This window comes from Aspergillus wentii (genome assembly GCF_001890725.1).
Source record: "Aspergillus wentii DTO 134E9 unplaced genomic scaffold ASPWEscaffold_4, whole genome shotgun sequence".
In the NCBI taxonomy this organism is placed as follows: domain Eukaryota; kingdom Fungi; phylum Ascomycota; class Eurotiomycetes; order Eurotiales; family Aspergillaceae; genus Aspergillus; species Aspergillus wentii.
The window spans coordinates 3,899,564-3,926,372 of NW_024467835.1; the positions used below are offsets into that span (position 1 = coordinate 3,899,564).

Below are 26,809 nucleotides of genomic sequence, written 5' to 3' on the forward strand. Positions count from 1 at the left end.
AATACACTCACCTGAATCACCCTTGGTCGCGCTACCAACAAGCTCACCCTGCGCCACCCAGGCACGTAGAACCCCTCTATAATGAATCACGCTATAGCGAGAACCCCGCTATGTGAGAAAATCAGCGTGTCCAATTGAAACCACCACTCAAATAACGAGATGCCTCTCTACAACGAGTCTCGTGAAATTCAGGGTCTTCCCATATAAATCTCGTTATACGGTTATAGTGGGGTTTTACTGTATTGACTGCGGAGAAGCCATATGCTGGCAGATTAGGTGGTGGTTAGGTGGTGACCACCAGCCAATTCCTGTTGTTGTGTGCTTTTCATTTTATAGAATTTACATATAAAAAAATATCACCAACTGATCTGTATGAGCTGCTGAGATAGGGTGCATTAGCAATTTTTGATGTGTACTATGTAGTTTTGATAAAAAAATCTTTCTGTCGATTGTCCGCCGCACAGGCGGTCAGAGATGGCAGAATAGTTGGTGGGGAACGATGATATCACACCCTCCCTCTTTGATTCTAGAATCATCTTCTCTCAAACTTTCATCCTCCTCAGCCCAATCGATTTGAATCTAGAAATCGTGAACAAGGATCAAATCCTATTACCACTCATCTGAGCCATAATGCCTGCTACAGATACCCTTCGTACGCCCGGACCCAGACTGTTGCCTAACAGCGATGCTAATCCACGTCGATCGTTAGAGCCACCTCTCTCCGAAGCGGAGCGTGCTATTGTGAAATCCTATGGTGGATGGACTCAGTTTATGCAGTCTTTTGGGTTGAAGCCATGGGAGCAGGATGACGCTGATGAAGGGAAGAGAATTCTCGCCGCGTTTGTCGCGGGCGACAATTAAGTTGGAGCAGTATCAGCTGGTATCTATTGTACCTCGCCTATGCTGTTCTATGTGAAATGAGTTGCGGATCTGCTGGACTACGTTATACAGCAGTCTCAAATACCACTCCTATGCCATCCTAGTAGCCATCTTTGTAGCGCAGGGTACCCTCACTGCGAGTACGCAAGTATTGCTTGGCCCGCCTGAGTGTGTATATATCTCTTCTTCAAGGTCGACTTGCTTCTATTACCAAGGAATTGCTATCATCATAGTCCCTATAACGTATCTTTTGAGGTCAGCTTAAGTTGCGTATGGACTTTTGCAGACGTGTCTAATGAACAACGCAAGGGATTACCATTCCTGCAAGGGTTGTCCAGATATATTTCCGGGTAGCTTGAATGAATCATATCTAGGCGGGTTAATAATGGCAGGACTCCCCAGCGGGAGTCAGCACTTGCTTTCTTTTTCGTGGCGAGAGAAAATATACAACATGCACGTGGGTGATGCATCCAGTTTTGTTAGGAATTAATAATAAGTAAAAGTGTGCGAAGTGGTGGGTGAGTAAAGTTATCCTGACTAAAACTGATGTCAATTCTTCAAAAGCAAAGTCATGGGAATGGAAAAGAACAATTCTATCTGTATGCCTAGACAATTCGCCTTTTTTCTCCAATCTTATCCAATCTGATCTCCCCGCAGTCAGGCACAAATGACCAGGGACAGCATCCACATTCAACGCCACTGCCATCACAGAACCTCGGTTGACGTCATCGCAGATGCACCGCACCCAATGAACCAGCCGATAATCTACCAGGGATGTACATTTCCATAAAGCCAATGCAGAGAACCCAATATGGACAAATACTTATGCTCAATTAAATTGTCCATAGCACAACCGACATGGCGGACCGATGACTGTACGGGAAATCTTCGGCTTTTCGGAATCGGAATTGAACAAAGTTCATTTCGGTCTTCCGGGCGGGTTTCCCGAAGTGAACCCTGGTTTATTAGGTAGATTCCCGTCTGGGTAGGCGAAGGGTAATTTGATTTTTGATTTTTGATTTTTTTTTTTTTGGTTATTTTTTTGTTATTTTTCATCGGAAATGACAGTCTGCTCTCTGGAATGTAGCATCGCATCTCTATGCAGGTACGCGGGGAAAGGGATGGATAGATTCAGATTGTTTTAGTTGCCACAAGGGGACTGCCATTGCTCCGATCTGTGGAACAGTCGAATGAATCTACAGATTTTTTTTGATACCAGAACCAGGGGTGAAGACAGTCTGGGTGGAAGATGGACCTGAATTGCCACATGATTTTTAATATGAACGGCCACACCGCATGCCGTCTGTCCAATAGGGAAGCTTTGTTGAGCTGCAAACGGCAGAATGTTTGGTCGCACTATCCCCACATGCACGCAGCGACTATGGACCATTGAATGGAGCATTGGGGATAAAATGGAGAACGGGGATAATGTGGTGCTCTCCACTGCGACGGGAAAAGTTCTGATCCCCGCTGAGTCTGCCAGACGGCATCAGTACATGTGCTCTGTTGTTGAGTACTGTTATCTCAAGCAATGCCTTGATTGCTGCTGGCCCCACTGCAGATTAAGCTAGTGGGCCCTAAACGCTAATAACAGGGCAAGGGCATAAGCACGAGCGCTGGCTATGACGCCAGCATCCACAGCTACAGCGACGATCAGAGACAATCAGACCCACCCATCCACGGTGAATCCGGTTTGCGCGCAGTGAATGACGACGGTTGCTGGAGTTTGCATCCTGCTTTTGCCGAGCACGCAGAAATTTATATGTACCCAGGGGGGACCCAGATTCTTCATCCCCACGACTCCACGTTCTCAGTCCTCTTCCCCCAACCCTCCAAGATGGCTGATACCGAACAACACGAAGTCCAACCACAAGTGCCCAATACGATTGACCCCTCGTCGTCGTCTGAAAAGGGCACCGAGGAAAGGAGCAGCGATAGCCCCGACGTTCCTGATGGTGAAAAGGCCGGGGAGCTCCGCCCCGACGGCAAACGCGAACTGAAGGAGCAAGACTGCTACGAGATACTCGCCTACTGCTGGCCGCGATGGAAGAAATGGATGTACCTCGCTGCGATCGCCGGCGTGCAGGTCTCGATGAACTTCAACACCTCCGTCTTCCCCAACGCGGTCAAGCCTCTTTCCAAAGCATGGGACATTAGCGCGCAGCACGCCCGGACGGGCCAGATGATCTATCTGGTCACCTACTCCATTGGGTGCGAGCTGTGGGCGCCCTGGAGTGAGGAATTTGGCCGGTGGCCCATTCTCCAGCTCTCCATGTTTCTGATCAACATCTGGCAAATTCCTGCTGCCTTGGCGCCTAATTGGGGCACGATTCTCGTTGCCCGTGGACTGGTGAGACTCCCTTGATACTACTGTAAATAAACAACAGACGCTGACGGCAACAGGGTGGTATCTCGACTGCTGGTGGTAGTGTGACCCTGGGTCTCATTGCCGATCTCTACGAGCCCGAAACACAACAGTTCCCCCTTGCCTTTATCGTCCTGTCGTCCTGCATTGGAACCAGTATCGGTGGTGTCATCGGTGGTCCGATCGAGCGATGTGAGCATCCCTTGTTCCCCTTTCTTCGGCCGGAAAAAGGAATCCGATCTAACGCGTAACAGTCCTCGACTGGCAATGGTTCTTCTGGATCCAGCTCATTTTCGGCGCTGTCGTGCAGGCCATCATCTTCTTCATGCCCGAGTCTCGATCCACCATCATCATGGACAAGGAGGCCAAGCGCCGCCGCAAGACGGGCGAAGACCCCAACATCTACGGTCCCAACGAGCTGAAGTCGCCTCGGATCTCGCTCAAGGAGGCTGGCAAGATTTGGGTCCGACCCTTCTACATGTTCTTCCGTGAACCCATTGTGCTCTGCCTGTCTCTGCTGTCTGGATTTTCCGACGCGCTGATCTTCACCTTCTTGGAGAGTTTCGCGATCGTGTACGAGCAAGGCTGGGGCTGGGGTGTTCTCGGCCAGGCGTGGGCGGTCATTCCGATCAACGTCGCATACTTTATTGCTTACTTTACTTACTTCCCCTGGTTCATCCGGGATGAAAAGCTGCGCCAGGTCCACGGCAACGACAACATCCCGGCTGAACGCCGTCTGAAGTGGCTTCTGTTCCTGGCACCGCTCGAACCGATCGGTCTGTTCGGCTTCGCCTGGACATCCTTCGGCAACTCGCGCAACGTCCACTGGATGGGGTCGTTTGTCTTCTCCACCTGCGTCGGAATCGCCAACTATGCCATCTATCTCTCGTCCGTCGATTACATGGTCGCGTCCTACGGTGTCTATTCCGCCTCTGCCACCGGTGGTAACGCGTTCGCGCGTGACATGCTCGCCGGTATCGCAGCCATGTACTCCACGCCCATGTACGAGAACATCGGCGACAAGTGGCACGTCGAATACGCGAGTACCATTCTGGCCTGTCTCTCCTGCCTCGTCGTCATTCCCATCTACGTGTTCTACTGGTATGGACCGCAGATTCGGGAGAGGAGCAAGTTCGCCCAGACCCTTGCTTCGGACAGAAAGGAGAACAACGGCCGTCGTGTTAGCAGGATTTCTGCTGAGCCATAAACACTGTACATAGTATCTATTGCTTTAGGACTGCGGTCCTACTACGTTCGTCATGAGGACTAATGAGGAATATATCCATGCCAGATACCCGGACTGGTGGTTTAATCGATTGATTATTAGCCTGCTGTCTCACAGAATAACGTAGGATGTATATTAGTAATTTCACCCTGGCGGTTTTATCACACTTTTATAAAATATATCGAACCCCTATTCAATCCTTGGGTTCATCCACGTCAACTTTTTCTCCTGTGTATTATTTTCCGCCTTGCCAGTATCCTCTGCATCACCATGAAAAATCCAAGTAGTCATTCCTGACTTTGATTACTCGCCCAGTGCGCTTCGTAAGCTGCAAAAACCCAGCACCCACAAAGTCTACGGAATACGAGCCGATTAGGCAGGTAACAACATACAATGGGATATGCAGCTGATGCTCCAATTTAGGCTGGGTCTGTGCACCTTCGAATTAAGCTTTATAGTTGACTTGTTCAAAGTTTTCTGTATACCTCTCGAGTACGCAAACTTAGCATGGAAATGCGTTGTTCTCTTGACTGATTGGGCTTGCATTGACTATTTATCCACCTTGCAGATGAACAGGCAATTAATATATTGCTTTTGATTTGACTCGTCACACCGGATGATCTTGTATGACTTGACTAGACTACCTGTCCTACGCACGGGATGAACTAATGCCAATTCCAAAGCCATATGACTATTTCCATTCAATCTGTCATTATATCATGTCGATCTTATACATGTGGATACTGCACGTCCCTTGTTCTCTGCAGCCATTAAGGTTTCTGTGGGGATGCCACTGTGCATGTACCCACCCTGCACTGTCTGCATACTGCTACATCACATTGCAATATGACAGCAACCAGTTCCGCTGTCGGTTCAGCAGTTCCTCCTCCAGAACCGTCCGGATTTCGTTCAGGTACGTTTGGATATTCGGCGTCTCCTCGAAGCCCTCGTTAAAACAGTACACTAACCGCAGCTGGTCCTGGAATGTGTACAAGAACATCATGCTCATCCCCAAGACGACATCGACCCCCACCTTCAGATCCTTGACTGTGACTGTGCGGCCGTATGTTCGCTGCACGTGTTTCTCTGCGATTCCGAGACTGCTTACCAGCGCGTCTTTGGGTGGCGGACTCGCGAGGAACTCTGGAGTCTGGGCGACATCGCAGAGGGCGCGTGTGAACGGTCCGTTCAGCTCAAGGAGTTCGCGGTTATCTCTGAAAGTGGTCTTGTAGTACTTATTAAGTACTTGGGCTGTATGCCAGAAGGAAGACGGGAGGGCGAGGTAGAATGGTTGCGGGGTATAGTAGACAGACACTGCGTGTTGGCTGGAATTGTATGGTGCAGGTAGATGACATCGTAGGTTGAATAGATTTGCCGTCACGTATTTTGATAGTTTGGATTTGGGGTCTGCATACCTCATCATCGTTTGAACGTATGCTGCATGGACGGCAGATGTAACGGTGATTCCCTTTTCCTTGCACGCCGCGATAATGGCTGCGGTGGTTTCTTTCGAAAACAAAAGTTCTGCATTCTGGCGTCGACCCGATGGTGCACTTCCGAGTTTCGATACAGGCCCGATTCCAGGTATATTCCCGGCGTACTCCATCAGGCGGGCTTTTGCTTTTTCTTTCTGCTCTTCCGTCGATGGTTCTGAGTAGCCCAGTGCTTCTTCCAGCGCGGGTGCTAGTCTGGCATGCTCATCTCCAAACTGCATATCCTTTGCTGGGTTGACCAGCATGCTCAAGTAGCGATCCCAGAACATGATCGCCCCCGTCCCATCCAGCGTATAATGATGCGCTCTCAGCACGAGCTCCGACGACTGAGGCAGATAATACAGCGTAGCCTGCTTAATCGGTTCCGAATTCCGATACAGCTCCTCCGCATCCTGACAGGAAGAAACAATAAAAGTCGATGCAAGCCACTCCTCCAACGCCGCCTCATCCGGAACCTCATACACCTTCTTCATGCCCTCTACAGTGCTGGCGATCTGGGGCTGTTCGTGTCGCAGTTGCTTCCACGCGTTCTTCAGCGCTAATGCCACGTCCGGTATCTTTATATCCACTTTGACCTTGGAAAAGATCACATAGTGCTCGCGGCCATCGCAGAGTGATGCAGTCAAGTTCCCAGTTGTGACAAAATAGCCCTCCATGCCATTTACGGGGCGCTCCCAGCGGCGATCTGACACTTTTGACCAGCTCATGGTGTCCAATATTGTGGTAGTAATAGGGTGTTTTAATCAGAGAGTATTAAGGAGAGGGAAAAGTGAGCAAATCAGCGGTCTTTAGGATATATATATCCCAAAACCATCTACCATATTATGTGAGATTTTAATCAAGAAGGGAGCGAAGACAGTATTTAAATGCGGGCTGTTAAGACTGAGGCTGTGGTCCGAAGGATTCGCATCCCTGTCGCGATACGTGGTGCTGCAGACAAGACCGTCTAATTAACAGCCTGACACAACAAGTTGGCATACTGGCAAGGATGGGCGTTGGGCGCCACATAATACCAATCCAGGTAGAAATAATAAAGAAGCTCCAATAATAGTGGAATATGCAATGTATGCTACCTTATCCATCTGGCGCACTAAAAACAAAACACGTGTTTATTATCTGTGTTGATACCTGCTAATTCTATCAGAATTATCCAAATCAACGCCAGTCCGTAGGGATGGTGTCAAGCAAAACGAACCATAAATATACACATAGTGCATAATTATGTGTCCGAGTACATCTTTAGCTTAGTTGGTTGATGCTTGGTATTTATGAAAGTGCATTATTTTATGCAGCTCCTCTCACGAGTACCACGAGACGTAGCTATTAATAGCATTGTATCGCAAATATTCGGTCAGAGCAGTAAAATTCTGTTGACTATAAAATATGGCGGGGTAAAAGAATATATAAAACACTTTTAAGGCGATGCTGGGGTTGGATCGAAAGCAGTGTGTGTTGCGGAGGAAAGTCCGATTATATATTTCGGAGATACAAACCTGGTTCCAACAGGCTTCATATCAAGGGTTCACAACCACTTAGATATAAGCACAATAAAAGATCTTCTTCCAACACACTTTAATCTAGATAAAACACTTCTAAACATGCTTTACTGAATAAATGTAGTTGATGGGTGAATGACATCATCGGGCATATCTCCGAAAATCGACCAATCGAATCACAAAGCGAGGTTCGCCTCGAAGTGAAGCTTTAGATTAATAATGCAGGGTCCAATCCCCACTTGACGTCGATTGAAGATAAAGCAGTTATTTAAATGCAGCAGTTGAGCAGAGATTATTCTCATCGAGGAATTATTGCAGCAGTCACAATGTCTTTGAAAGGATCCAACGTGCTCATTGTAGGTTTCGTCTCATGTGTTGAATCATCTGCTGACATGGCTAGACTGGAGCTTCCATGGGTATTGGTGAATCGATTGCCAATTCTGTTGCTGCACAGGGAGCAAACTTGATACTTTTTTCGAGATCAGAGGTAGGAACTCATATCATTCACATGGACTAATACTGACAGGATTATAGGACAAGCTACAAGCAATCGCAGGAAAGATCCAGAAAGACCATCCCTCGTCCAAGGTGATCTACCAAGCAGTCGATATCCAAAGCTACGAAGCCGTGGAAGCAGCAGTCAAAGCGAGCGCAGAAAAGCTAGGCAACATTGATATCCTCATCAACAATGTTAGTATCCATCTCCACCAGAATGGCAAATACTAATCAAACAGGCCGGTCTTGCCCTTGGAGCACCCGCAACATTCCAAGATCTCAAAATCTCCGATATCCTCTCCATGAACAACACGAATATCAACGGACTCATGTTTGTCACCTATGCCGTCCTCAACGTATCCATGATGCCCCGAAAGGCAGGGACCATCCTTAACGTCACATCCGTTACTGGTCTTGAAGTTCCCCCCTTCCCAGGCGAAGCTGTCTACCACTCGAACAAGGCTGCCCAGGAAGGCTTCACGAATGCCCTCCGCAATGAACTGAGCGGAACAAACATTCGAGTCCTCGCTTTGCGGCCTGGTTGTGTGGCGACTAATTTCCACTCGCTACGTGTTGGCCATGATAAGGAGATGTATAATAGCTTCTTCGAGGGATATCAGTGAGTGTTCTGTTGATAGTTGATGATTGATCTGCTGACATGATGTAGACCCCTTATCTCAGAGGATGTCGCGCAGGCTGCTATCTATATGATTACACAGCCGTTGAATATATCGATCAAGGCTCTTGATGTTGTTCCATCTGGTATGTCCATCGTGTCTTATGTTGTTGAAAAGATATACTAATGAAATAGCTCAACGATCTCTTAATATGATTGACCGAACCTGGAATGAGAGACAAGCTTAAGGTTTAATGTGAAGATGACGGATGTTTACACGAAGGAGAGACTGATAGCGGCCTAAGGCAGTTATAAAAAAATATATGAAGTCTGAGATCTTCTTAAATCCCAGTAGTTTAGATAAACATGCGTTGTTTCGGTGAAATGCGTACTCAAGATACTTCCGAAAGGGGTAAGGATATGCACCCGACGGGAGGTGAGAAAAATCTTCAAAGTTTATAGCCATGGACATGATAAACAAACTGCATTTTCATTTCTTGAATACTGCAAAAAAAAGTTATAAAGTTATATTGAGTCTAGGAGACGCCCAATTGAGTACATTACCTCCCAATTAACATGGCACCGACAAACCATATCACTGTATACCGAGGCAGGGTCGTGGAAAACCGCCACGCAGTCCATGCAGCTATAGTCGACTCTACCGGTAAACTGCTATATGCAGTTGGTGACCCATCACGAATCACATTACCCAGATCATCCACGAAACCAGCGCAGGCAGTCGCCGTCCTTGAAACCGGTGCATTCGATATATTTCCATTCGACGATGAAGATCTGGCATTGTCCTGCTCATCACATAGCAGTGAAGAAAGACATATCGCCCGAGTAAACAGCATGTTGGCCAAGGTTCAGGCCAATGAAGCCGATCTCCGTTGTGGTGGCCAGTCTTCGATATCGGAGCAAGTAAATCAGTCGTGGCTTAAGAGAGACTTTGTCCCTACTGCGGCCTGTAGTAACTGCTCTGGAAAGCATGTGGGCATGTTAGCCGGAGCAAAGGCACTGGGGACTGAAATAAGTGATTATCATCTTCCCACGCATCCAATGCAGCAGCGCGTGATGCAGGTCGTGGAGGAGCTATCCGGAGCAGAGAAGAACAAGTGCGAATGGGCTGTTGATGGGTGCAATCTACCTACGCCGGCATTTCCTCTCCGCTGCTTCGCACGAATCTATGCAGGATTCGCAGCAGCAGCAGATGAGGATGCAGCAGATACCGCCACCAATGTATCTCGAACAAAAGCCATGGCTCGAATCTTCCACTCTATGAATCAATATCCAGAATTGGTTGGTGGAAAAGGCAGATTCTGCACATTAACAATGAAGAACTTTCAAGGCGCGCTTGTATGCAAACCTGGATCACAAGGCTGCTGTGGAATTGGGATACGGGCATCAGAAAAGACACGACAGCTAGGAGCAGATGGTGCAATGGGGATATCAGTCAAGATTGAAGATGGGAATATCGATATTCTCTATTCGGCTGTGGTGGAGATATTAAAACAGCTTGATATTGGGACACTGGATTCTGAGGCATTGTCTGCTTTTCACCATCCGAAGATCTTGAGCACGACTGGAGCTGTCATCGGCCATGTTTCGCATATGTTTCAGATACGACGCTGCATATAATAGACTAATTACCACTTTCCCCATTCTTGTGCTGCCAGCTCTCTTATATCCTGTGCTAGTCCATCCGGACATTCGAGAGCAGCAAAATGACCACCATTATCACGTTCTACATAATCAGCCAGTCGCATCGAAACGGGAGCATGAGTAAACAAACCTTTATAAAAGACCAAATTAGCAGTCCTCTCAACCGCCCTCTTAGACGAAGGCTCTGTATCCCAGAAAAACGACGTATACCCGAATGGAATGCGAATACGATTCTCCGGCTTCATGGCAAACTCAGCAAAGTGGTCGTGTGATAGATTCTCGTAGTAGCATAACATTGATGGCATGATGCAGTCTGTAAAGTAGTATAACGAAGCTGTGGTGAGAATGGCCTTTGTCCAGAATGGCTGCCTTTGGGTATTTGGATCTGCGGCTTCGTTGTACTTTTCTCCAACCCACATTAGGATGCCCATTGGATTGTCATTCAGAGCGATTCCAATCGTGTGTGGCTTTCTGGTCAGCTTGACACATCAAAGATATAAGGGAGACATACCCTCGTCCGCATGCAGACGGCATATCCAATATGATTCTCCAACCAGTCATCAACCCGACCGGCAACTGCTTTCTCCCTCTCTGTATACTCCACTCCATCAGGCAGTGGACTCGGCGCAAAATTACAATGCAGCAATTTGCAAGAATCTGTATACTTCGACCCAAGCTCACGTCCGACAAAGTGACCCCAGTCGCCACACTGGACCATGTACTCATCGTACCCGAGTCTCTTCATTAGCTTGTCGAATACTCTTGCATTATCTTGGAGTTTCCAGCCTGACCGCGGTGGCCAGTCTGACCAGCAGAATCCGGGCATGCTTGGAACAATAACGTGGAATGATATGTCGTCCTTATTAGCAGGGTGAGATAGAGGACCCCATGTTTGGCTGAATTCCCAGAATGAACCTGGCCAGCCGTGGATCAGAAGTAGAGGTATGCTATCTGTTTTTTCCGCACGAGCATGTAGGAAATGGATGTTGATATCCTCGATTGAGGTTATGTAATGAGGGAACTCATTGATTTCTTTCTGGACAGCGAACCAGTCGAAGTCATTGATCCAGGCATTGTATAGGTCCTCTGCCCATTTGTAGGTCGGGCCTGGTATGTTAGTATTCATGTCAAATACATCTAATATTTGTTATACACACCATAGCTGGTCCCAGCATCAGGAACTATACTCCGTCCTGGTAAACGGGTATCTTTCAACTTTCGCTGCAACCGTTCGACTTCCTCGACTGGGATATCAACTCTGAATGGACGGATAGCAGAGTCAGCCATGGTGACGGGTGGGGATTGAATGAGAATGATAAGAAAGATGTATTTTACTGTAGAAGTTACGAAATATCCAAGACAATAAAAAGACACTTATCATCGACTGAAACTAAGTCTTTATATCATGTAGATATGATGTGAAGATGTGGGGATGTCAGCCAATCAAAGCGCTAAGCGAGATTGCGGGGTACATGAGATTTCATCGGCCATTGCGAGTGCAAAGCGAAATAAATATTGCCTCCATAATAAAGTGGCCATGCGATTAGGGCAGTCTAGAAGACTTCGGGTTACTACTGGATGGTAAGTATACCCGCTTCTTCGGTGTATCTGCCATGTGGAAATAACTTGTTGGTAGTTTAACATGTCGCGCTCGACGCGTCAAATGCGATGAGAAGCGGCCAGTTTGCCAGAATTGTCTAAAGAGAAATCGGCCTTGTCGATACGGAAATAATGTGTCTGCTGGCAGGAGTCGGGGCACTGAGTCTCGACAAAGGCGGAATGAAAATGGAGAAGATGACGTTTTGCAGGAGGATATGGGAGGGGAGAACTCCTCTCAGAGAGGACAGTCACTGAATACATCCCGAATACTGGGGCCAGTCTATGAGGATGTCCATCACAGCAGCCTCATATCAAATCCAGAACGAGGAACTAGGTCAACTCCATCTATATCATTCCAAGCCGATGAATCATTCGCATCCCAGAGACTGTCACCATCGCCACCTGCGACAAACCTTTGCTCTATCCTTCAACATGCAAACCTGCCAGGACCTACACATTCACACGATGGATCAAGCGACATTCGTTCTCCCCTGTATTCAGCATTGAGCCATCGACCGACGCCAGAGTCGGTTGATGATCAACATCATTCAATACTCATCTCTTTTCGAGTTACTGATCCTATCCAACTATCGCCTGCAGAAGTACTATTGCTCCGGAACTATGTAGAAAGAGTTTCAAAATGGGTCAGATTTCATCCTGGCTTGTTCTAGGCCAATGCTAACTGAATAGTCAGATCGACTCATTTTCTCACGATCAGCCATTCTACCTTCAAGTCCCCGCCATGGCACTTCATTGCCCGACGCTTTTACACTCCTGCCTGGCTGTCTCAGCAAAGCAAATGACGCGAGCCCCTCAAAGCAGCAGCCCCATGCTTGAGCATTCGCCTATCTTCTACTATAGACAGGCGCTCCAAGAAATGAGCCACTTTCTGATAGAGCCTCGATATTCTGGTAGCGACGAACTACTCGCTTCAAGCATCATCCTTTCAACGTATGTTCCTCACTGTCGATATCAGAACTAGCTAATTCCATCCTGTAGGTATGAGATCCTAGACGTAGCAGGAGAAAGCTTCGGCTCTCACCTAAAAGGCGTAGCAAGTCTAATACGCTCCCACCGCATCAATGGCGACGAAACTGGGATTCGAGGCGCCACGTATTGGACTTGGTATCGGCATGAAGTGTGGGTTGCCTTTCAGGCTCGTCGACAGATGTTCCTGGACGAGGAGTATTGGAGGCCTAAGGCTGTCGATACCTTTGAGGGAATTTCGATCCGTGATATTGCAAATCGGGTGTTGTTTCTATTTGGGCAGTGTATCACCTACTGTATTACCAGTACGAAAAGGCAAAGTACAGAGGACTGGACAGGGGCTCAGCAGAGACGGGCGAAGGAATTGGGGGACCTTCTCGAAGACTGGAAGATGAAGCTACCCCGATCCATGGCGACTTGCTGTATGGAGCAACCATCGAAAAATATGGAAGAATATCAGCTACCATCTGTTTGGTTTGCATATCCTGAAAGTGGTAAGTGCTCGTGTTTTATGCCCAACAAATCTAACATCTACAGCGGTCTCCCACCAACTATACCACACCTCCAAGATCCTACTCACACTACACCGTCCCTCTACTTCTGATACAGCACATGATCCATTCCACACTCGTCGCGAACTAGAGAAATCCCGTCGAGAAGTCTTCATGGTGGCCAATTCCAAGATCCACGAAACCTGGGGACTGATATCGACGCAGTGTCTGTATATTGCCGGTCTCGTGACGGATGGGGTTCTCGAGAGACAGCGTACCCTTGAACTAATCGAGTTATGCCAGAAGACTTCAGGACGGCAAACTATTTGTATTGCAGACCAGCTTCGTGAATTTTGGAAAGTTGGTTGAACCTATTAGCATTAGGCAGCTTTAAGAACACTACTGATGGTTTCTCTCATTCACATAGCACTTAAGCTGCGCTCCATATAACAAGAGCAGCCGGGCTAGCTCAATCGGTAGAGCGTGAGACTCTTAATCTCAAGGCTGCGGGTTCGACCCCCGCGTTCGGCTTTCCTTTTTGCATTTATTTTTTGCTGCAGGGAGGCCTCCCAGAGTCTCAAAGTTTTTGCATCCGGACTTTGTGCGCAGAATCTGTCAATGCCGGGGCTAAAGATAGATTCAGCCAATAGCGGCCATTGCCCTAGACCCACGCGGAGTTAGTTCGGCTTCCGGTTATCTCCAGTGCGATTTTATCTCCGCCGCCATGACGTCGACCACTCCGTCATATATAAGAACTAGCACTCCCTTCGTTTTAAAATGTTTATATAAAATAAGTTATTATTATCTTTACTCTCATACACCATGGCTTCGAAGCAAATTCTCTACGATCAGTTCTTCGAGACCCCACCATACCCCACAGCATCATTCACCGACAAGACCGTTATCGTGACAGGCTCCAATGTCGGACTTGGTTTTGAAGCAGTCAGGCATTTCCTCCGTCTAGACGCTGCCAAGGTCATCCTTGCCGTTCGAAACGTTGCAGCTGGAACTGAAGCAAAGAATACCCTGGAAGAATCAACCGGTCGGCAAGGACGATGCGAAGTCTGGGAACTTGACCTTGCCTCGTTTGATTCAGTCAAGAAATTTGCGGCACGGGCAGCAACTCTCCCTCGATTAGATGTTGTTGTTGAGAATGCTGGTATCGCCACAGATAAATATTCTACTGCTGAAGGGCACGAGCGGACGATTACTGTCAACGTGATCAGCACCATTCTCCTTGCCTTACTGCTACTTCCCAAGTTGAAGGAAACTGCAAAACAAACCCCACTATCACCACCTCGCCTCTCCATCGTGACAAGTGAAGTCCACGCCTTTTCAAACCTTCCCGAATGGAAAACCGAAAATACATTCGCCACCCTCGACGATGAGAAAACAGCCATCATGGGCAGCCGATACCACGTATCAAAGTTGCTGGAAGTTCTTGTCGTGCGGGAAATAGCACCAAAGCTCGCTGACTCAGGTGTCATCCTCAACATGCTGAACCCGGGATTCTGCCATTCATCATTGCAGCGCGACCTCGAAGGAGGATGGCTGTTTAATACGACATTGAGATTTATCAAAGGGATTGTTGCGCGCACAACGGAAGTGGGAAGCCGCTGTCTAGTTGCTTCTGCTGCTGCTGGTCCAGAGACTCATGGGGCATACATGTCGAATGGCCGAGAGGCGAATGCGATGTTGTCTCCGTTTGTACGGAGTGAGGAGGGTGAAAAGGCACAGAAGAAAGTGTGGAAGGAGTTGAGTGAGATCCTGGAGAATATTGAGCCTGGTATTACTTCTTTTTAAGGGTTGGGTGGTTTCCTTTTGCTCATTGATCTTCGCTATACCACATAATGTAGTTTTAACTGATGAGATTCTTATTGTCTAATGCATGAGCCATTTTAACAAAGTTTGAAGGCGAATTAAGGTATCCTAATCATCTGCCTGATCACAGTCACCTTCATAGCAATCCTCTTCATAGTAGATATTAGCAGCTCCACTCATGGGATATAATCCGCGTCAGAAACCACCGCATTTCCAGGAGCTCTCAGCTATGGAGGGGATGTGTATCTGGGTTGTCTGTACTGAAGACGAAGATATCACCAGAGGGGATTATGCCGTTGTTCCTATCCCCGGAAAGAGTGATCAGCGTGTCCTGGTGGACATGGGTAAGGTAAGGCCACGGGAAAGGCCAGGTTGTTCGAGAATGTCGACGGAATTCAAAGCACCCGTGGGACAGTCGAGCACACGGGATTTGACGATCGTTGCAACGGCGGTGCCTTTTACTGCGTCTCATATCAGTTTGATATAAATATGAACCCATTTACCTCAGTCGGGATGAGAAAAAAGCACTTTTAACGCAGTTATGACAGACAAATTCGACAACCTTCATCCCAACATTCAGACGGCTCGCCGACGTTTTCGGGAGCTACGCTGCACTTCAACTGTCGATGTTCCTAATGCTGACTGGGAGCATTCTCTGCGCGGCCGCTCAGAGATGGGTCATGTTGCTGCTTGGTCGATCCTTATAGGGCACTGGTTGCCAATGGAGCTCGACTGTCATAGCTGTACCATCTGGGGCTCGCGCTACCGGGCGTAGGGCAAAATACCCCCTCATCTACAAGCTATGGGCAGAGACACTCAAGCACATCTGATTGTGACAGCCATCCTTTGCTTTATTCGGGTCATCTGGGTCACTAGAATTTGCCATTCGCCATTCCTGTAGATGATCACTATTGAAAAGCGAATGAAGCAAATCCCAAAATTCTGGAATACTCAAATTGCCAGGACGGGTGAGCATGCACGCATTCCTGGTAGGCACAGCCGAGTTTTCATCTCCAGAACGCTGCATCCAAAAAAGTGGCATTGACGAATTATAGTATGGATGCAGAATATGGTCGAATTAGATCGCGCGGTGGTAACAAGTTGTTGAACCTTTCCTATATCCCATACTTGAAGAAACGCCTAGAATGAGGCACTAACCTTTTGGCGCTGAAGTGCAGATTCCAGTTCCAACAGTAGAGAGGTTCATGCAGGTGATTGAATATTCCAGATCTCGTCGGGCTGCTCTGCTGAAAGAGACATCCCAGCAAGCGTGTCACGGTGGGACATGATGAAGAAAGGGAGACAAGTACGCCGTCAAAATAAATGGTAGAGGAGAAAGCTGCTGCCTGTTATAGTGAATTACGGGCATTGGTACAGTAAATAGGCATGCAAAGTTAATTTGTACATTCTACTTTTATCTGTGAATAATATGGTCGTATGCCTACAACCAACCCTAAAGACATATTATATGCAAATAGACCATGTACACGTTCCTTCCGATAGCAAGATGTATCATGCCTGACATAGCCGCTTTCAGCTAATAGTGATGTTCTGGGATATGGCCATATACATTGCCCTATCAGCTCACTATGTTCCAAACCTTTAAATGCCGAATTACACCCTAGTCCAAAGCACAGGCAGTGGACATGAGAATGCTGACACTTCAAATCTATCATACAGGCCAATTAAAGTTTTAGATTGAACCAGAAAAGTACCAACAAAACAAACAACACTCCGTAGAGGTAGCTTAATGTATCTACTGCACTGTGGAGCATCGACGTCATTCCGCGAAATATATTCCGGTTGTGGATACTTGCTGTGATACTGTCCAATCAGGTCTAACATTGTACGTGACATCTCAGAGCACAGGATATAGATATTAGTAGGTACCAAGTGCGTTGAAACCTTTGAATCAGCCGTCTATCCCAGGAGATTCAAGGTGACACGCCGCGATGTCAATGCGCCAATACGCTTATCCTGGGTTTGGCGAAGCCACCCGTCTAAGCCACTGGTTTTCCCAATCCGTTCGCACCGGCGATTTCATCCATTGTGCCGGACAAGGTATGATTGCCTTTCTACTGCAGCCTATTCCAATGCTTACCCAGACCATAGGTGGCTACCTTGACGAAAAAGGCACCCAGCCAAAAACCGTTGTAGAGCAGATCGACCAGACCTTTGTCAACGTTGAAAATGCTCTTACGGATGCTGGTGGCAAGGGCTGGTCCCAGGTTTATCGAGTCAATTCGTTCCACGTTCAACTCGATGAAGAAGCCCAAGAAGCGATGGTTCGTATTTTTAAGAAGTGGATGCCTGACAACCATCCCACGTGGACGTGTGTGCAGATTGGACGTCTCGGTGGACCAAACATGTGGGTTGAGATTGAGGTGTCAGCATATGATCCTGAAGGTGCAAAGGAGGCTGGCACAAGTCCTATCTGCAGTTCTTAGTTAAATCAATAAACAATGGAGTTCGTATATTGCCAGGATAGTTAATGCCGTGATCAAAATCTTTGATATAATTTCATATTTATAATCCGTAGATCTGAAGCAGATGACTAATCGCATAATCCATCTCCCCACAACCAGACAGCAAAAAGCTTCTGGACTTTTGACCTCCTCAACAGTTCTTAAGCACTATTCCTGTTGTCTCAATATATCAAACAGCTTCCATGCTTTACAGTAATATCTCTTTGTTCTCTTTTAAAACTATCCATGAGCTTGCAGTTCAATCAGTCCTCCCCCGCTTCCCTTCCCCGCGCACGCGCTTCTGCTCCAATGAGACGCAAATACACCTCCAAGGCCTGTGACGAGTGTCGTCGATGTCGAACCAAGGTATTTCCACCAATTGAAGCATCATTGTAGTTATTAATCGTGCTACTGGCCAAAGTGCGATGGGAAACGGCCTGTTTGCTCTCGCTGCCAGCTTCGCTCTATCAGCTGCCAATATAGGACTGAAGAGGATGGGCGTAGACCAGCCCCGAAATCATACGTGGAGATGCTCCGCAGCCGGATTGACTATCTGGAAAATGTCATTCGGTCACATTCTATAGATGTTGATAATTCTGCCGCACTGGCAGTGAGAGATGATGTATCTGGTGAAAATACGCTGTGTCTTGGAAGTGGTTGCTATGACCGTGACAGTCATTCGACAGAGGACTTGAGTGAAGCATTCGAGGGAGCGCTGTCGTTGGATGGGTCACTCAAGTATGATCGAGATGGAGAAGTGCATTATTTTGGAGCTACAAGCGGCCATCTTCCTTTCCAGACAGTTCAAGACATCCCCGACTCAACGCAGGAACAGGATCGGAAAGCACCTGCGCCCTCTCGTAAAGAGAACAACAGTTTGACTGGCACCGCAGAGCAGATGTATATTCCCGAGGAGCTTAAGGATAATCTTCTCGATTTGTACTTTAAGTGGCAGAATCCCTGGCTTCAAGTCGTCAACGAAAAACTATTCCGTGAAAGTGAACAATCCGGCGGCCGGTATTCTAGTCCTCTGCTACTGAACTGCATGCTCGCGTTGGGCTCGCGATTCTCTGACAGGACTGATATTCGATCTGCTCCCGAAGACCCAAGCACAGCAGGCCGGGTATTTCTGCAGGCGGCTGAAACGCTTCTTCAATACGAAATGAAATGGCCCTCCATCACAACCATCCAGTCCTTGGCCATTATGATAGACATGTATATTGTGAGATCTCTACGTCTCCTACGAGTTGCTAAATACTTACTGTGAAACAGAGCATAGGGGCAGATGCGGCATCATGGCTCCACCAAGGAATGGCAAACCGCCTGGTCCTAGACATGGGCCTCAATCTCGACGCAGAAACCCTCGATGGATCGGATATAATATCACACGAGGAAGTCGAGTTGAGGCGGCAGATATTCTGGGCCTTGTATTGCGATGACAAACTGTCCGCTGCTTATACTGGGCGAGTCTGTTCGATGCTGGTATTCCTCCGACGCTCTCCATTGATCGTGGCCTAAATTAAAAATATTTCAGGATATCCAAGCACAGGTCAAACTGCCCTCGATCCCAAGCCGTGACTTGTATCAGCATAGCATAAATCCGTATCAACACACCGTTCTTCTCAGGGCTTTCATCCACATCTCTCAAATATCAGAGAAGATCATTCTCGGGCTGTAAGGAATGACCACTAATACCTTACAACCCCAACATCTGACATATACTAGTTACGCCCCCAAGGCTACTCATCGTGGGTCTTCTAAACTCCCATCATTCCTGGAGTCTCGTCTCCTCGACCTCAAGAACTGGTACTATGATCTTCCATCCGAACTACGGCTCGACCGTCCAATACCTGGAAGTGGTCCCCTCCCACAAGTTTACACCCTGCATATGGTGTACCATACAAACTACATTCTCCTTCTGAAACCTCTCATCTCCAGCGTTTCTAGTGGCTCACGCCGTGGAAACGTAAATAAAAGCATATCCGACCATGTCTTGTGTCTTGCCAGAAAAGCCGCCTCGATGAGTGTCACCGCCGCGAAAAGAATATGTGCGGTAGGCCGAAAGTATCAGCAAGCCTTTGGTTCATTTCGACAGAGCGCAGTAACTGCAACTTACTGTTCTTTGTCAGCGGCACTTATATTGATCCAGTCGGAATACCCACGCAGTCATACTAACTTGTCCTTGACTGGCAATTCCGCCGACCTCGAAACGCTTTTGCTGGTCTTGGATGAGCTATCGACTTCGTGGGATATCGCACGACGGATACGTCGAAGTCTGGTTCGATTGCTAGAAGAGAAATCATCACCCCTACCTTCTCAGAATCTGGCGATAGAGCAGTCATCATTTCAACATAATCTCCTAGTTCCATCGCTCGAGGGATCGGCTTCTTGTCCTCTCGCCAACGCCGCCACCGAGACACAAATATCCGATGAAGCACTTTCATCATTCTCGACTCTTTTCCCAGCTTCTACCACAACAACAAATGGCCGTGAAGGAATCACTGCAGCACCGGAACCTTTGGGATGGCCGCTATGGGAAAATATGGACTTTGCCTTGGACGGTGCTGGCTCACTGCCAGTCGACTACAACTGCTTTGATACTCTAAGTAGCGCTATTTTTGACATTCCAGCAGATTGGGACTCGATGTAGCCTAGATGGAGTCGACTATAAGATGTTTTCAAAATCACATTGATTATGATACATGGTAGACAAAATTAATATGGGATCATCCTATCCTATTTCCGTGCTTGAATATACCTAACCAACTATACACACAGAAGCAAGATGACCTTTGTGATTTCATGATCTCAGGATAACGTCCATCTATTTCTGATAAACCCCCTTTGCCTTTCCTTCGAGCGCATCCACTACATAGTCTCTCAATGTGGCATACTCAAAGTCTGGGTACAAGTCTTTTCCACTCAGATAACCCAGATAATCAGCATATTCGGGGGTATTGTCTCCACGAATTCCCCAAGAATAGAACAGTTGCGACGTGGACAGTTTGGCAAATGCCGTGAAATCTGCTGGGTTTTGTTCGAGGACAGTGCGAGCCTCTTCAACGCGTGCTTTGGCGTCTGCTTCTGATATCTGTACATCATTCATGTCAGTATTTTGATTCTATCGGGGCATAATAAAGGGCAAACTCACATAATCCCTCTCGAGCACCTCTCCGCTTAGATTTTCCAACAGATCATAGACTTGGTTTCGCGTGTACACTTCATTGTATACATGCACCCTCTTATTCAGGGTCCGTGGGTCGGTGATAATCCTCGCAACATAACGTCCCACATCTTTAATATCTGCCAGGGCACTTGGGATGTTTCCATCCAGACCAATGGGATTCTGAGGCTGTGTGGATGGAACAAGATAGTCCAAGCGACCCGAAGGAAGGCGAGGAAGCGTGATCTGGTACCACCACCCGGCGTCGATGTATGTGTACGGAAGGCGTATCTTCTGGATATGGTTCAGATTCTCCTCTTTCTAAAAGAGTACCGGGTTAATAAGGATATCCACCACATTTGAAAATGGCCATTACCTTTTCACGGAAATCCACAACGCCCCTTGGTGGTATGACAACCATAAAGGCAGACTGGACGAAACGCTTCACTCCTGCAGCCTTGGCTGCATTCGCAAGATGGATCTCCTGATCAAGGCTGCCGAAAAATATGGCAGAAATGACAATATCAATACCGGAGAGGGCCTCTACAAGCTTCTCTTCTGGCCCAGTCAGGCTCACCGGGATTATTTCAACCCCCCGGCCTTGAAGATCAGCGTTGATTGGCTTGCTGATAGACTCGGGTCGAACAAGAGCCCTGACATGCTGCTCACAAGTTGTGGTTGGTATCGATTGAAGCGCAAGTGGTCTGGGGACTTACAAATTTGGTGTCAGAACCTAGCAGGCCGTCCACGATGGACTGCCCGGTTTCGCCACTTGCTCCGACAATTGCGACCTTGATAGTGGAGGACATGATGGTAATTGAACTCGATGTTTCTCTCATTCGATATGCAGCTGGGCCTCTTTATATTCTCTGGTATTGAAAACGGTGCAAAATCCAGTTCGTTGTGTCATTAACCTCTGAATGGCCACGTCAATATGATATTGGGTCTCCGGTTTTACTAATTCGCCCAGCAAGGTCACCGTGAATATTCTAGAAAATATACATTCTATTGCAACCAATCAAGTGTGAAGATAGATGGCCTCCAAATCGACGGGCGAAATCCACGCCGACGGCTTTTATATTCCGGTCTTGGCGATCTGCTTCTGTTTGTCAGCGATGCTTGATAATCAACCATACGTTGCTTTTCAATGTCTTTCTCTTGTTTCCACCATTTTTTAATAAATTATACAAGCGTCACAGTCGTCAACTCAATCGCATCCAAAACCTCCTGCCACCAAGCCCCCTCGTCTCAGAGAAAAACAGGCCTGCTCGTTGATATTCGCCTGGCGTCTTGGCGGGAGGCATCAACAGACCATACATGTATTCTGGCTCTTTCTCCGTGGTCTCATTAGCATCAAACGAGCTATATGGCCTACTGGACACCAGAACCATCCATAGATTGTCAATGGGCCCGTCCTCTTGCTCCTCCTATGTTATTAGGATCCCTCGGTGCCCGTACAGACGGCGACCTCCAATCAAACCTCAGATACGCGATGAACCGCGAATCGGCTGATTGTAGCTCGTATGGAAACGACAGTCCTTGGGATCCAGGCTGCGCTTTCAGGTTCATCGTAGGAAGTTTGCATGCTCTCGCAGATAATGCGATGCGGCCATCCCGAACCCGGCCATATGGATTCGGACCAGTTCTTGTATGTGCGGCCAAGAGCTGGAATTCCGGTTTTGAGTGAACTACCGTCAATAGGGGTCCATTCGACGGGGTAGTTTTGTCGAGCCCAGCTCCAGGATGGCGCGGTAAAGTTGTCAGCGAAATCGAGTCGCGTTTCTGAAGGACCTGAATAATGGGCCCACAAGAGCTCGCGATGGAGATGGGCACTCCAGACGCCCGCAAGAAAATCGCCATTGTTCCCGCCGGCAAAACACTGGGCGATGGCAGACATGGCGGGCAGGGCGTCTGATGGCTCTGTCAGGGATCGTCGGGAGAAACTGTCGACCAGTATCTGCCAGTCTCTAAGGGGGCACAGGGCCTCGAATGCTTGCCAGTGTGCTGCTGGCATAATCTCCTCCAACTCAGGTGGAGTTCCATACTGGGCGTATTCCAGGGACGGGCCCCAGACATTGTAATAGTCAACGCAGCGTCTGTCCTCTGACTCAAGGAAAGAGTCTGCGTAGAGATGCATCATGCGCCGGCCAAATAAGAGCGTTCGTAGACTGAGCTTCAATTCCTGAAAGGTCCACCCGCGTGTATTCCAGACGCAGTCGTCGAGATCCTCTGCAAGGATGTCATCCCACTGGGATGTGAACTCCCAGGGGTCTGGCGGTGGTGCATCGCGTGTTGAAAACCAGACATCACAATCTACCCGTAGACTCGAGTTTCGGACATAAACGGAGAATTGACCTGAGATGGAAGGATCCAAGGATGACTGGAATGGGATCTCGACAGAGGGAGGAACAGCTCGTTGCAGAAATCCAGTCAGGCATGAGTTTCCCTGCATGGCACAGATAGTTATATGGGCTCGAGAGTAAACGTCTGCCATCCTTGCCGATTCCATCTCCCAATCTTCTCCATCCTGCTGAATGATACACAGCGCATCGACCCAGATGTAGCGTATATTCAACGCTCGACAGACTAGCACTGCATCTGAGATGGTTTTGAGCAGAGTGTCCATTTTCATACCCGCAGCCGGTCTTGTAGCGTGTCCCTGGTCGTCGTCAGCTGGTGTTGAGCCTCTTCAGGAGGGCCCCAACAGTAGATAAGAGCCAGGTATCGTTTATCCCCATTCTGAGTGTCTTGGGATAGCGGATGTGTCTTTGTAACTACCAGTCGAGGGTCTTCATTTCCTTTGCTGTCGCCCACATCTATCAGACGAGTTGGAAGATATGTTGTCTCTGTCTCCCGGGGACCTTTTTCGAGTCCCTTTCCATGAGCTCCCTGAGCCTTTCTATGCTAGGCGCTGATAGAGTGTATGGATCGATAACTCTTTGCTTGATCCTCAGCCACCTGGCACATGGATCTAGCAATCTTTAACAGCGGATACATCTTTGGAACGATTATGCTTACCATTTGGCTCTGCCTGCACGTTAAATTGAAGTACATTTAGAGTGTGCCGATCAGCCCCATACAGATGGAATCAATTGCATCAATAACATGAAGAGTTGCTGGTTATCTAAGTCTTTTAAGGATTAAAAATAGTATTAGTCTATAATAATATCCAGTAAATATAGCTTATAATAGTTAGCTAAGGATTAAGTAAACTTTAATAGTAGGTATATCTTTAGAATAACTATACTTACTATTTAGCTCTGTCTGTATGTTAAATTAAAGTATATTTAGAGTATACTAATCAGCCCTATATAGATAGAATTAATCACATTAATAATATAAAGAGTTACTGGTCATCTAAGTCTTTCAAGGATTGAAAACAGCATTGGTCCATAACAATGTCCAGCGAATGCGGCTCATGATAGTCGTTCCAGAATGTAAGGAGATTTTTTTTGACAATGGTGCACATTTTACACCCGGAAGTGATCGATGTCGAGAGCTGTGGGAGATCTGGCAGTGTGTCCTTCAGCTCGTACTCGAGAACGATTCGATCTGGTGGTTCAAAGGACACATATCGAGTGCCATCGTCGGACGTCGCGATGGAGCCCCCACATACCTTGTCGTCGAATTCGAGGACTTTGCAGCGCTGGCAGAGTGTGGTTGCTTGCCGTATGTTTTTCTGATAATCTACATAGACTGCCATATTATCAGTGTCGTATGTTTTGTCTTTTGTTTGTTTGCGTGAAAAATGAGCAGCTTCTGATGAAGGGCTTTTCTTATCATTCATCAGATTGGGCACTAAGCATTGATCCGTGCCTAATTATGGTGTGTTGGATACAGAATACTGATAGATGTATAAACAATCCATGATTGCTACGGCAATTAAAAGCAATAAGCTTTTATCACCCCTACAAACCACCACCACTAGAAATAGCTCTCCTTCCAGTCGTTGATCAACTTATCCAAATCCTCCTCGTCCATTCCCATCTCCCGCCTCCTAGCATTGATCCTCTCGTATCTCTCCGTCACCATGGTAAGGGCCTCATTCTTTAACCTTTCCAGCTCGTCCGATTCCATTGGTTTCTTACTATGACCATACCTTTCACGGTAAAGAGGCGATGTAAAATCGTCTAGCTGCCAGAGTGTTGCTTTGTCATCGAGGGCAAAACCATATCCCAGACAAATCGGACATGACTGGTCCAGTCCACAGCTGCCAAAGATATCCGGCCATCGAGTGGCACCACCGCATCCAGGACAGAACCAGCCCATATTGCCGCAGTGAGGACAGCGCCCGCCCCAGTAGTGTTGGAGTACGTCCCTAGGTAATCCCAGCGCGTTAGATTGAGTAGACGATGGGCATGCAAAAGACATACCGTCCATGAGGCCTCACAATAACCGAAACATCCTTATTCCCAGTACTCGGATCAGGGTTCATAAAGTAGCACAGATCGGTCACTGGCTCATCGTCAACATGCTTGCTGTGCAGGCACCAACGGGCATCCTCCTTGTCCTCCTTTCTGCCTTCGCCGACATAATACACGTCTGGGCCGGATAATGTCCAGAATCCTTGTTGGTCGGGGCTATGCCAGTGGACCTCGTGAACAGTGACCGATGATGTCTTGGGGTTCGCATTGGTTGTATCCCGGGCGGAATCGACGACTAGCATGTGCGGATCACCGCCACCGTGGACGAGGATGAGATCGCCTGGCTGGACGGGTTCGGGGAGGGTGTCTGCAGGCATATTTTCGACTATGCTTGTATTGATATCGACAAGGTGGAGATGGTTGGGGGAGAGGAGGAGGGAAAAAGAGGTTATTGCCTAAGGTAAGGTAGTCTAGGCAACTGTCCGTAAAAGGAAGGTTGGTCCGGCAGCAAATACATCAGGATGACTGCCTTGTTACTTTGAGTATTGCTAATATTAAACTATATTCCTAGCTATGACTGTCAATAACTAGACTATATATCATTGTTCACACTTAAACGCTGTTCTTTTTTTATGATCATGTCTTTTGGTATAACCAGCGATATGGAGTACAAGAAGAATAGCGATGACTATACGTTTTGTTCATATATCATAACTAAGATTCATTTCTATAGCATCTTCATATAATTAGGTCATAGCCACTGAGTGGACACAATAAATCGCCTTTAATTGGGCTGTCGATCCTGCGAGGCTGAGCATCGCTTGATTGGGCATTAGTAGACCACGTCTAAGCCTCACAAACATCAACAAGGCTCCACGAGACAAATTTCAACTCTTCAACTACCCATCAACACATCACAAAGCTAATCGCAGATAAAATGGCGACCTTTGAAGCCCTTCCAACCGAGTTGATTTTATTAATTTGTCAATACTTCGACGACTTTGATGACTCGCTGCGACTGCGCCGAAGCTGTTCCCGTCTGCGTGCCATATTGGATCTCCCAGTAAACCGCAACCAGGTTCTTGAGAAAATCATCGTAAGCATGCTATCGCCTTCAGACAAGAGTCGAGTACTTGCTAATAATCCACAGAAAAAGTTCGATCCTACTCAGCTTTGGGACGACAGTATAGGACATGCGTTGGCTGTGCTAGCTGACGAAGCAACATGTTTGAATGCAACCATCTCAGATGTCGTCTGTCGGTGGCACACCATCAAAATACTGAGAACCTATGGGCTTGGAGCAACCGAGGATTTTGAATATCCATGGGTTGTAAAGCCACTGGTCGGGGAGTGTGCCACCTATGGCGGGCCACCCCTTACATGGGCAGTGTCAAAAAGCCACGAACCAGCAGTGAAGCTGCTACTTGGCAAGGGCGCAGACGTGAATTTATATGATGAGGAAGGCATGACGCCTCTACGGTGCGCGGCTGAAATCGGGGATGTCAGAATAGCCCAACTATTGCTCAACGCAGGGGCAAATGTAGACCTCAAAGACGAGAGGCACGGTCGAACACCACTGTCATGGGCGGCAGGTGAAGGCCACACAGCAATAGCTCAGCAGCTTCTCGACCACGGCGCTGATATTCACTCAAATGATAACTATGGTCGAACGCCGCTGTCATGGGCAG

General features: G+C 47.6%; 14 protein-coding genes and 1 non-coding gene across 15 annotated transcripts; 10 read left to right on the plus strand and 5 right to left on the minus strand.

The window, feature by feature from the left end:
* The first annotated feature begins 543 nt into the window (after nucleotides 1-543).
* On the plus strand, nucleotides 544-1,180 carry ASPWEDRAFT_184113 (uncharacterized protein). The gene is made up of 2 exons (XM_040832014.1): nucleotides 544-652; nucleotides 710-1,180. Exons 1-2 carry the CDS (start codon nucleotides 631-633, stop codon nucleotides 859-861), a joined length of 174 nt encoding a protein of 57 aa, XP_040689830.1. The 5' UTR covers nucleotides 544-630; the 3' UTR covers nucleotides 862-1,180.
* A 1,536-nt stretch (nucleotides 1,181-2,716) lies between these two features.
* On the plus strand, nucleotides 2,717-4,451 carry ASPWEDRAFT_112139 (uncharacterized protein; the record flags this gene model as incomplete). Its single annotated transcript, XM_040828306.1, has 3 exons — nucleotides 2,717-3,229; nucleotides 3,283-3,436; nucleotides 3,499-4,451. 3 exons carry the CDS (start codon nucleotides 2,717-2,719, stop codon nucleotides 4,449-4,451), a joined length of 1,620 nt encoding a protein of 539 aa, XP_040689831.1.
* Nucleotides 4,452-4,989: 538 nt separating this feature from the next.
* ASPWEDRAFT_134859 (uncharacterized protein) lies at nucleotides 4,990-6,776 on the minus strand. Its single transcript, XM_040829329.1, has one exon. It carries the CDS (start codon nucleotides 6,667-6,669, stop codon nucleotides 5,299-5,301), a length of 1,371 nt encoding a protein of 456 aa, XP_040689832.1. The 5' UTR covers nucleotides 6,670-6,776; the 3' UTR covers nucleotides 4,990-5,298.
* A 1,008-nt stretch (nucleotides 6,777-7,784) lies between these two features.
* ASPWEDRAFT_28731 (SDR family oxidoreductase) lies at nucleotides 7,785-8,817 on the plus strand (the record flags this gene model as incomplete). Its single annotated transcript, XM_040833175.1, has 6 exons — nucleotides 7,785-7,814; nucleotides 7,859-7,945; nucleotides 7,993-8,148; nucleotides 8,193-8,572; nucleotides 8,621-8,715; nucleotides 8,765-8,817. The coding sequence occupies 6 exons, from the start codon at nucleotides 7,785-7,787 to the stop codon at nucleotides 8,815-8,817; spliced, it is 801 nt and encodes a 266-aa protein (XP_040689833.1).
* Nucleotides 8,818-9,145: 328 nt separating this feature from the next.
* Nucleotides 9,146-10,207, plus strand: ASPWEDRAFT_741347 (asparaginase; the record flags this gene model as incomplete). Its single annotated transcript, XM_040839440.1, has 1 exon — nucleotides 9,146-10,207. One exon carries the CDS (start codon nucleotides 9,146-9,148, stop codon nucleotides 10,205-10,207), a length of 1,062 nt encoding a protein of 353 aa, XP_040689834.1.
* On the minus strand, nucleotides 10,036-11,518 carry ASPWEDRAFT_156613 (epoxide hydrolase family protein; the record flags this gene model as incomplete). Its single annotated transcript, XM_040829710.1, has 4 exons — nucleotides 10,036-10,313; nucleotides 10,362-10,698; nucleotides 10,743-11,338; nucleotides 11,389-11,518. 4 exons carry the CDS (start codon nucleotides 11,516-11,518, stop codon nucleotides 10,216-10,218), a joined length of 1,161 nt encoding a protein of 386 aa, XP_040689835.1. The 3' UTR covers nucleotides 10,036-10,215.
* A 245-nt stretch (nucleotides 11,519-11,763) lies between these two features.
* On the plus strand, nucleotides 11,764-13,748 carry ASPWEDRAFT_184118 (Zn(II)2Cys6 transcription factor). Its single transcript, XM_040832015.1, has 5 exons — nucleotides 11,764-11,812; nucleotides 11,868-12,474; nucleotides 12,525-12,781; nucleotides 12,830-13,311; nucleotides 13,355-13,748. The coding sequence occupies exons 1-5, from the start codon at nucleotides 11,769-11,771 to the stop codon at nucleotides 13,675-13,677; spliced, it is 1,713 nt and encodes a 570-aa protein (XP_040689836.1). The 5' UTR covers nucleotides 11,764-11,768; the 3' UTR covers nucleotides 13,678-13,748.
* Nucleotides 13,749-13,766: 18 nt separating this feature from the next.
* On the plus strand, nucleotides 13,767-13,839 carry ASPWEDRAFT_t128. The gene has a single exon. It is a non-coding gene; the product is annotated as a tRNA-Lys (tRNA).
* Nucleotides 13,840-13,930: 91 nt separating this feature from the next.
* On the plus strand, nucleotides 13,931-15,270 carry ASPWEDRAFT_41388 (uncharacterized protein). The gene has a single exon (XM_040835544.1). The coding sequence runs from the start codon at nucleotides 14,131-14,133 to the stop codon at nucleotides 15,109-15,111; it is 981 nt and encodes a 326-aa protein (XP_040689837.1). The 5' UTR covers nucleotides 13,931-14,130; the 3' UTR covers nucleotides 15,112-15,270.
* Nucleotides 15,271-15,307: 37 nt separating this feature from the next.
* Nucleotides 15,308-15,904, plus strand: ASPWEDRAFT_184120 (uncharacterized protein; the record flags this gene model as incomplete). Its single annotated transcript, XM_040832016.1, has 2 exons — nucleotides 15,308-15,605; nucleotides 15,678-15,904. The coding sequence occupies 2 exons, from the start codon at nucleotides 15,308-15,310 to the stop codon at nucleotides 15,902-15,904; spliced, it is 525 nt and encodes a 174-aa protein (XP_040689838.1).
* A 1,160-nt stretch (nucleotides 15,905-17,064) lies between these two features.
* On the plus strand, nucleotides 17,065-17,625 carry ASPWEDRAFT_41389 (uncharacterized protein). Its single transcript, XM_040835545.1, has 2 exons — nucleotides 17,065-17,190; nucleotides 17,242-17,625. Exons 1-2 carry the CDS (start codon nucleotides 17,082-17,084, stop codon nucleotides 17,574-17,576), a joined length of 444 nt encoding a protein of 147 aa, XP_040689839.1. The 5' UTR covers nucleotides 17,065-17,081; the 3' UTR covers nucleotides 17,577-17,625.
* A 278-nt stretch (nucleotides 17,626-17,903) lies between these two features.
* Nucleotides 17,904-20,244, plus strand: ASPWEDRAFT_112374 (uncharacterized protein; the record flags this gene model as incomplete). Its single annotated transcript, XM_040828322.1, has 5 exons — nucleotides 17,904-17,960; nucleotides 18,016-18,816; nucleotides 18,867-19,076; nucleotides 19,129-19,268; nucleotides 19,320-20,244. The coding sequence occupies 5 exons, from the start codon at nucleotides 17,904-17,906 to the stop codon at nucleotides 20,242-20,244; spliced, it is 2,133 nt and encodes a 710-aa protein (XP_040689840.1).
* Nucleotides 20,245-20,418: 174 nt separating this feature from the next.
* ASPWEDRAFT_111376 (aromatic alcohol reductase) lies at nucleotides 20,419-21,566 on the minus strand (the record flags this gene model as incomplete). Its single annotated transcript, XM_040828244.1, has 4 exons — nucleotides 20,419-20,685; nucleotides 20,746-21,078; nucleotides 21,134-21,418; nucleotides 21,474-21,566. The coding sequence occupies 4 exons, from the start codon at nucleotides 21,564-21,566 to the stop codon at nucleotides 20,419-20,421; spliced, it is 978 nt and encodes a 325-aa protein (XP_040689841.1).
* Nucleotides 21,567-21,974: 408 nt separating this feature from the next.
* On the minus strand, nucleotides 21,975-24,460 carry ASPWEDRAFT_69371 (uncharacterized protein; the record flags this gene model as incomplete). The annotated part of the gene is made up of 5 exons (XM_040839044.1): nucleotides 21,975-23,284; nucleotides 23,392-23,661; nucleotides 23,838-23,887; nucleotides 24,009-24,021; nucleotides 24,374-24,460. 5 exons carry the CDS (start codon nucleotides 24,458-24,460, stop codon nucleotides 22,232-22,234), a joined length of 1,473 nt encoding a protein of 490 aa, XP_040689842.1. The 3' UTR covers nucleotides 21,975-22,231.
* A 221-nt stretch (nucleotides 24,461-24,681) lies between these two features.
* ASPWEDRAFT_172953 (uncharacterized protein) lies at nucleotides 24,682-25,498 on the minus strand (the record flags this gene model as incomplete). The annotated part of the gene is made up of 2 exons (XM_040831002.1): nucleotides 24,682-25,075; nucleotides 25,131-25,498. The coding sequence occupies 2 exons, from the start codon at nucleotides 25,496-25,498 to the stop codon at nucleotides 24,682-24,684; spliced, it is 762 nt and encodes a 253-aa protein (XP_040689843.1).
* Between the last annotated feature and the right edge of the window lie 1,311 nt (nucleotides 25,499-26,809).